This window comes from Eufriesea mexicana, unplaced genomic scaffold (assembly GCF_001483705.2).
Source record: "Eufriesea mexicana isolate 0111107269 unplaced genomic scaffold, ASM148370v2 scaffold2332, whole genome shotgun sequence".
In the NCBI taxonomy this organism is placed as follows: domain Eukaryota; kingdom Metazoa; phylum Arthropoda; class Insecta; order Hymenoptera; family Apidae; genus Eufriesea; species Eufriesea mexicana.
The window spans coordinates 203,199-214,682 of record NW_016910398.1 but is presented as its reverse complement, the minus strand read 5'-3'; the positions used below and the strand labels follow the sequence as shown (position 1 = coordinate 214,682).

General features: G+C 27.6%; 3 protein-coding genes across 3 annotated transcripts in view; 2 read left to right on the top strand and 1 right to left on the bottom strand.

The window, feature by feature from the left end:
- Positions 1 to 4,093, bottom strand: part of Sec63 (translocation protein Sec63) — a 4,631-nt gene extending 538 nt beyond the window's left edge. Inside the window, exons 1-12 of the mRNA XM_017903457.1 lie at positions 4,059 to 4,093; positions 3,647 to 3,959; positions 2,750 to 2,852; positions 2,564 to 2,678; positions 2,389 to 2,494; positions 1,984 to 2,207; positions 1,735 to 1,896; positions 1,268 to 1,496; positions 981 to 1,126; positions 727 to 874; positions 152 to 635; positions 5 to 80 (exon numbers count right to left, since the gene is read on the bottom strand). Of these exons, the coding sequence (XP_017758946.1) occupies positions 5 to 80; positions 152 to 635; positions 727 to 874; positions 981 to 1,126; positions 1,268 to 1,496; positions 1,735 to 1,896; positions 1,984 to 2,207; positions 2,389 to 2,494; positions 2,564 to 2,678; positions 2,750 to 2,852; positions 3,647 to 3,770 (1,917 nt within the window). The 5' untranslated portion in view covers positions 3,771 to 3,959; positions 4,059 to 4,093. The remainder of the gene's footprint in view (positions 1 to 4; positions 81 to 151; positions 636 to 726; positions 875 to 980; positions 1,127 to 1,267; positions 1,497 to 1,734; positions 1,897 to 1,983; positions 2,208 to 2,388; positions 2,495 to 2,563; positions 2,679 to 2,749; positions 2,853 to 3,646; positions 3,960 to 4,058) is intronic.
- Positions 4,094 to 4,770: 677 nt separating this feature from the next.
- On the top strand, positions 4,771 to 7,070 carry SMSr (Sphingomyelin synthase related). Its single transcript, XM_017903461.1, has 6 exons — positions 4,771 to 4,981; positions 5,355 to 5,688; positions 5,813 to 6,141; positions 6,225 to 6,365; positions 6,436 to 6,590; positions 6,667 to 7,070. The coding sequence occupies exons 2-6, from the start codon at positions 5,386 to 5,388 to the stop codon at positions 7,068 to 7,070; spliced, it is 1,332 nt and encodes a 443-aa protein (XP_017758950.1). The 5' UTR covers positions 4,771 to 4,981; positions 5,355 to 5,385.
- A 1,591-nt stretch (positions 7,071 to 8,661) lies between these two features.
- Positions 8,662 to 11,249, top strand: SmydA-5 (SET and MYND domain containing, arthropod-specific, member 5). The gene is made up of 5 exons (XM_017903458.1): positions 8,662 to 9,000; positions 9,231 to 9,716; positions 9,886 to 10,260; positions 10,500 to 10,835; positions 10,943 to 11,249. Exons 2-5 carry the CDS (start codon positions 9,307 to 9,309, stop codon positions 11,247 to 11,249), a joined length of 1,428 nt encoding a protein of 475 aa, XP_017758947.1. The 5' UTR covers positions 8,662 to 9,000; positions 9,231 to 9,306.
- The last annotated feature ends 235 nt before the right edge of the window (positions 11,250 to 11,484 follow it).

Sequence of the window (11,484 nt, the reverse complement as noted above, 5' to 3'; positions counted from 1 at the left end):
AGAGTGGGCAATGCACTTCATGTGATATATTACTCCTCCCTTCTAAAACTTTTTCTCTCTTTGAGATTCTTTGTTGAAACCTGTTGATAAAAATATCATTACATAACAGAAATTAACATTACTTATATTAACTTATAAAAAAATATTTTACCTTTCCCATTCTGTATCATCATCATCAATAGACACATCTTTTTTTTCATCTCTATCTTCATCATTACTTCTGTCACTATCAACATCACTATCACTGACATCGGATAATTTATCTTTGGAAGACTCTTTTTCTACTTTATCTTCTTTCTTTTTTGCATTAGGAGTATTTATTTGTTGAGCATTATTGCTAGACTGAAATTGTGTCTGAGTATTCTTTGTATAAGCAAATTTTTTAGTAGTACCTTTTTTGTGGGACTTTTTTTGTCCCTTTTTTTGCCTAAGCCACGCTGGTTTTTTTACAGATTGGTTCTGTTCTTCTGATACTTCGTCAGGAGCTTCATTATTAATTTTATTATCATCAATTGTGGTTTGCTCTTTGATAGTATTATCTCCAAATAAATGTTTCATATCTTTACGAGTTAATGATATTGTTACAGTTACAATAGCACCAGCAGTATAAACAGTTGGATTTTCATCATCAATTACTAAGATCATAAAACATAACATTTTACTTTAAAAACTATTTAAATGCAAACACAAAATATACTAGTATAGGAGATATTGAATAATCTTTACCTTCAGATCGTACTTTGAATTCTACATATGGCATATTTCCAAGAACTTTCATTACATCTTCATACTGACTGTCTGATAAATGTCTAAGAATCAGTCTTCTTTCTTCTCCTTTTAATTGTGCAAATTGTTGAAGACTTTTGATTTGATGCTAATAATACAAATCTAGTTAAGTTTCTAATTATAATATATAATAAAATATAGATATCTTATATCTAAATTAAAGTATTTGAAGTAGTATAATAAGTGGTTGATACCTTTTTCGGTAAGAAACATTTTAAATTATCTTCAGTTATATATGGTAATTGTAAAAGAGGATTTTTAAATTCCCAGAAGCCTTGTACTATCATTGCACTCAGTTTCATACAATTTTCTACAGTTTTTATAGTTGGTAAACGTGGAACTAAAAATAAAAAATTTATCAAATAACGTTCGAATGTTAAATTTAAACGTGTATTGCTATTATAGAATGTCTTTTAGTATATCTCAGATTTAGAAAAATGTCGAGAAGGTCGGAGAACTTATAAAGTAAATGCATATGTACCTCTTCTAGCATAAGCTAATAAAATTACTCGATTAATACAAGTTACCATTTCTTGAATCAAATATGGACATTTTTTTACGATATATTGTCTATCTTTCTCTAACGTTTCTGGATTTAGTGGTATGCGAAATAAATGTGCATGAATTAAAGCTCTGGCTTTAATTGAATATGGCTCACATAATGGTGTTGCCTTGTTTTTTGCACCTAGATCTGGCAGTTGCTTAATAAGCTAAAAATACAAAGAAATACAAAATTTAGAATTATTTAAAGCAATCGATTTCCTCATATAAAGAAATCTTTTATTTTAAAATACAAAATACAAACTATACGTAATTTGTTTTACTTTTGATATAAGATGAAAATTATATTGAATTTAATGAAATAGAAATCATATTTCAATAAAGTGTATTCTATTCATTGTAATTTGAATAGTAAAAAATGCTAAGGTACTATAATATATATCTTACCGAATAAACTTCTTCACTATCTGTGTATCTCTCAACTATTTCTGCATTTCGTTTTTTATAAAATTCCAAAGAAGCTGCAAGAATCATAATGACTCTTTTTAATGACATGGAAGGATAGTTAATAAAAGAAACATAATATATCTGAGTAGTAGCTAGCAATACCTAAAAAGTAATAGATTACAGTTGATTTACATATACTTAACTAATATTTCATTACACATATATATATTACAAATTAGATGCATTTACTTGATCACCAGTATAACGAATACTCTTATACCACCACATTCCAACAGCTGTTGGTAAAACAAACATGAAGACCAGTGAATAGAATCCTAAAACCCATACTGAATTTTCTTTTTCAACTATCCAAGAAGGTAAAGCAATGCCAAAGCTCATTGCTCCTGGTCCATCTGGATTGCCATACTTCTCCCAATTTTTACGTGCTTCTTCGTCAGTTAATGCTTGGTAAGCTATTTATTAATGTAAAGATAAATAATGTTGTCATCTGTTTGATAGGAACTAAACTTACTATTTACAATTTCTATCATTTTTATAATATTTAGAAAATGTATGATGTATACACATTATTTCTAGTAGCATTTTTTTTTTTAGTAATTAATGCATTTTATGTAATTTTATATTTATTCTAACCTTTAGTTAACCTCATAAAAGCTTTCTCATTTCCAGTTTCTTTGTCAGGATGAAGAATTAAAGACAGTTTGCGATATGCTCTTTTAATGTCACTTTGAGATGAGCTCTGTAAATAATAATATTGTATTCATTATCAGATAAAAAAATTGTTTTTAAATAAATTGATTGTACTTACAGAGGATACACCAAGTATTTCAAATGGATCAAAATTAGCCATTTCATAGTCAAATTGTGACACCTTATATGTCAAAAAAATAAAGACTACCCATCCAAGAATAATACAAAATTTTCTACAATGATATAGAAACATTTTAAAAATCCAAAATATATATTTAAATATTTATACATATTAACTACTTACTCCAATAATGCCTTAGTTTCTTTCCAAGGTTTATTGAGTCGTAGGATAATTTTCTTCTTTTTACACCCATCACACTGACACTCTTTGGCCTCTTGATCAGGATCTAATAATAAATAATAATTATGCATAATATAAATTTTACTCTTATGAATACTACTTATGTATATGCCATAAGCAAAATGATCTTATACTGTTTTAAAAACCAAATCAAAATACTTTAATTATAATATTTTGTAGAAATAATAAATATAAATTACATGATTAATTAAAAAAATTATAATTAACAAAGTAATAAAAGATAAGTTTCTGGAATACTAAATTCTAACATTATTAGCAAACAAAATACAATAAAAATTTTAAACCAATAAAACCATATTTGAAGTAACAATAATAATGTCGAATTGTTAAGAATAAAAAATATTACCTATGTATTATATATTAAATAAACTATACACGAATATTGCTTGTTTACAACAAATTTTAAGTTATGATAAATTTATCTACACACTTTTTAATTTAAAAACATATTACGAATTTAAAAATTTATCTCAAAAACAAAATTTTGTAAGTATTTGAATTAAATACTTCTGCAAATATATTATTGAATTTGAAATAAGAAATTAATATATCAATAAACATTGAATGTTTTATTAAAATATAAGTTTTCAAAATATTATACTCCGTTATTGAGGTTATTAGGAAATTAGTAACGGGATATTCACAATTAAGTGCTATTTAGTGTACCGTCACAACATTATGAAGTGAGTTAGATAATGAAGAGCATAAGTGTAAAACGTAGTAACGTTATGTAAATCAATAGAAATGAAGTATAATTATGAAATGTTGTCATATCATTTATTTTCTATGTTAATCTAAATAGATTCATCTAGAACTAACCTTGTTTTGGACAACGTGGCCAAAAATAGTATGTCACGGGTATTTGAAGAAGTGCCGAGAATGATAGTAAAAAGTAGAAAAACGTCCCACCACTTTCGTCGTATTGAAATTTTTGGCCGCTCATAGCTCATTAAGTAATAATCTCTAAGTATATCGTTTAAGTACATACATTACTACACTCCACTTTGAATTCACGATACCATTCAATATATAGTACAGTTACAGAGTTATTGCCATCAAGACTGCCAACTCAGCATTCAATGTTATTAGTTCAGGTCTGACGTGCAATTGGCGTTATCAGTTACGTTTATAGCTAATGAAAGAGAAATGAGAAATATATTGAAAGTCACAATGATTGAACTTGTTAACAAACGATACGTTGTCTGTACTGTACAATTATAGACTACTTTACTGTCTCTAGATGAATTTAGAACACCCCATTGCATGATAATACAATAGTTTTGAAACTCTATTGTACCTTGACCGTGAACAACGTCATTAATGCCAACGTCATGCGAATATTAACTGTGAACAAATCTTAAATCGATATGAAATCGATAATAAGATATGTCGATTTTATAAATATAAGTGTATGAAGAAAAAAATCACTATTTTTTGGTATATTATTCCTCTAAGTTTAATATAATCTAATTGTAAGTTAAAATTATAGCAAGAATGTGTTATAGAAACTATGGTATCAGAGAAGAGTTATGTAGAAATATACTGAATATTCTATTTAATATTAATTTATAAATTGTTAGTTACCTACTGAATAGTACTGTATCGAAAAATTGTTTCTACGAACTGTGAAAACAAAAAGTTACTATATATATTTTGTGTATAATTAAAAATTAAAATATTTAATCAAAAAAATAGCATTCTGTATCTTCATGTATATTTGTGAAAAATAAAATTAAAGCAATTTGTTTTATTTTCCTCAGCATTTTATTTTAAAGTTATTTTAACTTATTTCGATTACATTTAACTTTGATGCATAAAATGTATAAAATGTCTATCATTTAACGTTTGAATTAATTTAATAATACTAATTATTAATCAGGATAATTCAGAATTGATATTAAGTAACTATGAAGTTTATCAAGGTATATACATCATGCTGCAAACTAAAGAAGTGAGTGATGAACGTGTCAGACTGTGCCCGTGACATTCTGATCAATGGTTCTGTCTGGATTGGTTTATTTACAAATACTGCCAATGCATGGTTTCGTTTGACAATAAGACTATGATATTCATGATACACGTTCATTATGTACAATAAACGCACGAAAAAATTGTGATATATAGCTTTGATAATCCATATATTAAATTTCTAAGGTGAGTAAATAATATTTAGCGGTAAGGTTAAATATATTTTTAAATGTAAATGATTTAAATAATTGTTTATAAAAGAATACAGTAAGTTTTATAATGAAAAATTTATATGAGAATATACTTTTTGTTATGATATTCTATTATACCAATAATTTTAATATTGTAAATATGCTTATTACTATATTGAAACTATTTTTATCATTAATATCATCATTTATATAATTAGTAATTAAAAGTTATGTAATATTCTTATATTTTTTAAATATAAGTGTAATTTTATAATACATTTTATTCTATGGGCATAATTGTTAGTGATTTTATATTCCATAATAGTCATAATATTAACTGTTATTAAAACATTTATATTTTTTTCTAGACAGGACTAGTACAACTTTCTATTAAGATAAATGATGCCTGAAAAAAATATAATTGAGTGGACACAAAATGATGTGACAAAGTGGCTTAGTGAAACTGGACACGAAAAATTTGTTAATTTATTCGTTGATCATGAAATTGATGGAAAAGTACTCTTGACTCTGAAAGAAGATGATTTAAAGTTAATAGCTATGGATATAAAGAAAATTGGTGATATAAAAAGATTATATATTAGCATAAAACAATTACAAAGGGATAATATGGCAATATTATTTGAATTAGGATATGTTGATATATTTCCTTCATCAAATTTATATAGTCATCATAAACATGAAGTAAGAAGGAAAGTTTTAAATACTTAGTATTCAAAATTCTTAAATATATATTCTTTTTAATATAAAAAATACAATAATAAATAACATAATTCAAAATTAAATTAATAGTGCAAATTTTTAACAGATGCCTAGTAGTGGTATAAATAATGACAATTCTATTGAGCATGAATTTTATTCAGCATCTGTATCAGAAAATGGTCATGCATCACATTTACCACCTGAAATTTGGAAAACTTTCATTAGTTTGGCATATTTATTTATTGTGACATGGATTACTGCCTTTGTAATGGTCATTGTTCATGATAGAGTGCCTGATATGAAAAAATATCCTCCATTACCTGATATATTTTTAGATAATGTTCCACACATTTCTTGGGCATTTGATGTGTGTGAAGTTACGGGAACTATACTTTTTGCAATATGGCTCATTGTACTAATTTTTCACAAGTACAGGTATTATGTATTGTAAATGTTATTAATGAGATTGATTGTAAAATAAACTATTATAGAAATATTAAGAAAATGTTTATTTACAGATTTATTTTATTAAGGAGATTTTTTGCTTTATCTGGTACAGTCTTCCTGCTAAGATGTGTTACAATGCTTATTACTTCCTTGTCAGTACCAGGTGCACATTTACAATGTCAACCACGTAAGGTTCCAGAAGATTGGACAAGGTATAAGTTATAATTATTATTTGAAATAATTATTATGAATGAACATTACATTAATATTTTTATTTTATAGTTCTACATATATAGAGTTATACAATAAAATTGCTATGGCTTATGTTATATGGCGTGGTGCGGGTATGTCGATTCAAGGTGTTAGAACATGTGGTGACTATATGTTTAGTGGACATACTGTTGCATTAACTATGTTAAATTTTTTCATTACTGAATGTAAGTATCATGTTTTTAAACATGTTTCTAAACAGATAATATTAATCTATAATTTTTAATTACATGTTATTTACAGATACACCAAGACAATTGTATTTCTTACATACTTTTACATGGATGCTCAATATGTTTGGTATATTTTTTATCTTAGCAGCACATGAACATTATTCCATTGATGTTTTTGTAGCTTTCTATATTACCTCTCGATTGTTTCTTTATTATCATACCTTAGCAAACAATCAAGCGTTGATGCAACGTGATTCAAATAGAACCAGGATTTGGTTTCCACTATTTAGTTTTTTCGAATCATCTGTCGATGGTATCGTTCCAAACGAGTATGAATCACCATCTCTAATTATTTATAATTTAGCATGTACGGGAAGAGATATATGGCATTTGGTACGATCTTCAATTTGCTTCCGTAAATCGTGGCGTAATGCGAACGGCAGTGTAAAAAATAGCACAAAGAAGAAACACTAGCCAATTTATTAGTTGCTTCAATTTTATATTTATTTGATGATAGATTTTTGAGAATATTAATTTTATTTGACGATTCTCTTTATACTATTTAAATAACAAAATTAAATAACAAAGAAAAAAAATTAATTGAAGTATTTATTTTTGAAAGTAAGATTATTATTATAATTAGTAAAATTTCCGCTATTAAAATGAATTTTTACGATTTATTTATATGTTTCTAATCTTCATGAAATCCACAATGGTTCACTTGAACTTTGCCTTCCAAAAGAAATTTTAGCTAGACAAATGTTATGTTATTATAATATTGAATTTGTACAAATCTCATGCAAATCTTCTTTTATTGTCATTTCTTTTTTATTTAGTTTCAGACAAGTTATTTGTCTTTTTATTATCACGAAAAGGTATCGTTTCCATCTTCACAAATAAATATGTCACAAAATTCAGTTATGCTAGTAAATTTTATAGATAACAAAGATTTAAAATTAATTGAATGTGAATATTAATGTTTATATTACGACAACTATATTTTTCCTTTTTTTACTGCGTTTATGTATTTTGTTAATTGAAATAACAAATTTATGAAAGTTATAAGGTTAAAATCCTAAATAAAATGCAAGTAATAGGGCTAAAAGCTGATTCAATATAAAACTCTGCATAATTGTTTATTTCATAACTTTTGATATGGGTCTTGGAAAAATAAAAAATGGAATAGTGCAGTACTGTGTAGAAATATAAGTACTGTGTAGAGATATAGTTTTTCCATCTTTGATTCGTATATATTTTTTACTAAAATTAAAGATAAGCGAAGAGATTTTATTCGTGAATCTATTTTAGCAATTATTATTCTTGTCTGATCGTGACTATTCGTTTCTAATTTTACGCGATTTCATATGTTGAAGTAATAAGAAGTAATTACGCACGACCAAAATAACTGATTAATACGATGGCCATGATCAGACTACTTATTAAATTTTTATAGCATGTATATGCATATGTATGTACCATACGTGCTATTAAAATACATTAATAATAATGCTATTCTTTATGCAGTTAAATAAAGTACAATTGAGTGGATATTGAACGTTTGCGAGAATTAATCAATAAGAGGCTATGTATGAAGTGATCCATAATATTTATATTTGTTATAAATAGAGAGTATGATTATTTAGATTCTTAAAGGAGGCTCTTAATGTTATGCCATTAAAGAATGATTAGCACAAAAGTAGAAAGAAAATTATATGTATTGATATTTGTACATATTGTCTATAATCCATTTTATATTAAGTTGATGAGATTATTTTTCGATATTGCTTTATTATGAGTACTTTTTATATTTTTTCTTTTTATAAAAAGGTGCACATTCTATAAGTTTAATATCGTATAATATAATTATAAATATCTGTCACAAAAAACTTTTATAAATACAGTATTTAAATTATCTTTAGAATTAATATCAAAGGTGCTAAATTTATCGTAAATAAAAGATATTGTAAGAAACTACATTTTTCGTAATGCATTCTTTCATGGATATTTGATATCTATATAGGCAAAATAACAGATTTTTCGATTTCAATTGGCGAACTTTTTTTTCTTTTTTTTAAATACACCAGACAATAAATTATATGTAACTCAGAGCTATGATAAATTTGTATTATATTGAATAATAATGTCCTATAGTTTTGTCAGAAATAGGAACGTCTACGTAACTGTACCGTTCCTATAATTAAACCACCAGTGTGTAGACCGTCGTGGTTTTAGAGCTGTAATGTCGGTGTTTTACAGTAGTGATATTGTTAGCCCCATTACTTTACACGTTGATTTTTTGTTCCATATAAAAATTGAAAAATTAATAAAATATTTATTACAAACTAAAAATGTATCGTACTTCTTTTAATTTGATTTCTGCTATCTACCTATACTTTCTTACCAGGTATGTATAATAAATTTCTCTAAAATAGAGGTTTAATTTAGTTTTAAATGTAATCACTTGACAGTATAATCACTTATTTATTGTTCCAATACTTATTTGAAAAACATTTAATGTATTATGTATATTGTTCCTAATATGACCAAAGGAAATATATAAACTGATTAACATAATCCATTTGTTACAAAGTATATTCACTCTTTTCAAATACTGAAGCATTTTTCATATTTAAGTGATCAGTGGAAAGCAGAGATCTGATTTCAAAATAACGATTGAAAGTTTGACGACTAAGAAATAATAGAATCTCAAATGGAAGGCATCTGTCCGATTTGTAATAAACGTGCGACGCTAAAATGTAGTGGTTGTAAACAACAATTTTACTGCAAGAAAGAGCATCAGCGACGGGATTGGCCTCGACATAGGTCGGCTTGTCAAGCGTGGGAGATTCGTGAGAACTCTGAACTCGGACGACATTTGTTGGCATCAAGGGACTTGAATCCAGGCGACGTGATTGTGTCAGAGTCGCCATTGGTCTGGGGACCGGCATTGCATTCAGATCAAAGAGTTTGCATTGGTTGCGGGAAGCGGTGCAACATTAGTAGTACGATATGCATGAACTGTCTTTGGCCGTCATGCGGTACCGAATGTCCTAATCTTACATATAAAAATAGCCACGATTCGGAATGTCTCTTTCTTATAAAATCAAGAATTATTCCTAGGTTTGTAAACTCACATATGAAATACTTCTAATCTATTTAAAAAGTGAAATTAATATTTTTAATATTTATTCTCATTACGAAATGAATGAATTTTTGAACCAATATATATTTATCCTTTTTTTATTATAGTATAATTTATTCATAATTATTCTTTTTCCTCTTTTCATAGAAGCGATGTCCTTTTAGTAATACGTATGTTGTTATTATGGAGAAAAAAATCAAAACGTTGGAGTTCCTTAGAAAAGTTACAGAGCCACGAAAATCTTCGTGGTCCAGGAACGGAAGCGTACGAAGAAACGATGAATATAATTCAGTATATCGAACGTATTTTACCAGATTCAGCTAGTAAGGATATTGTACGCAAAATTTGCGGTATAATAGATGTCAACGCGTTGGACACTATACCACCAGAGGGATCCGTTGCGATTTATGAGATAGCGTGTCTTTTGGAGCATTCTTGTTTAGCTAATACGAGGCACAGTTTTACAATCGATGACAAGGGTAGACCTCGAATCATGGTGATAGCTGTCTGTCCTATAAAAAAGTACATATACCTCATATCATGGACTTTTCTTTCTCGTTTGATTTCTACAATGACATTATTGTCGCATTTTGTAAATAATGTTATTTAAATAATATTAAATAGGGAATAACAGAGAATACAATTTTTTAGGAACTTGTGTTCTTCTAGTGAACGAAATTTTGTTTATCCATTCTTTTTTATTTACGACTTATTTATATACATATATATCTTTCATATACGTGTATTTATATATGCATTAGAGGGGAGCATTTGAGTACGATGTACACGCATGCACTTTGGGCAACGAAGGAACGAAGAGCTCATCTTTTGGAGACGAAATACTTTTCCTGTCATTGCAAACGATGTGCCGACCCAACTGAATTAGGAACGCATCTTGGTTCCTTGAAATGTCCCCAAGACAACGGCTTTATTTTACCTAAGAATCCACTAGATTTTGATTCTGAGTGGGGATGCGACTCGTGTCCTGGGATTCTTACTGCAGCGGAAGTAACGCAATTTGTTGAGAAAATGGAGGAGGATGTCGATGATGTTATGCGTCAAGCGAAAAAGGATAAGATGCTTAATCTTTTATCTCGGTAAAATGATCTTCATTTATTCTATATTGGATAGAAAATATGACTAAATTTTCTTATCAAATGATACATGGAAAATATCAGAAATTGTTATAATTATTGAATTTTAGGCTCACTACATTGTTGCACCCTGGACATCAACAGTGCATCACTGTCAGTCATTCATTGATTCAATTACTGCCTGCAGACGATCCAAAAAAGTCAGAATTATGCAAACGTATCATAGAAACTGTTAAAATATTGGATCCCTATGGTGTAAGATTGGCATTGTATACTGTAGTCGCATTGAGAGAATTGTCTACTTGTTTAGGAGAAGATAGGAAACGTTTGTTGCTAGAAGCAATATCCTTGCTGCAATACGAGCCAAAGAATTCACCCGGTGAAAAGCTCCGTAGGTTAATAGAAACAGAATTATAACGGTTCTATATTTAACGTGTAATATAACATGACCTAATGCATTATGGTAATAAAATCGTAATCGTAAAAATTGTTCGTATTTTATATTATATTAAAATTTACAAAATGCGTTTATGTTATAAAAAATCGTTGTTATCATACGATCTTATGCTATAATAGCTATGTAACATGACACAGGATTTAAGTGACATATTGTCCGTAATAAACGAATGCGATATTGAATAACAAAAGGTGA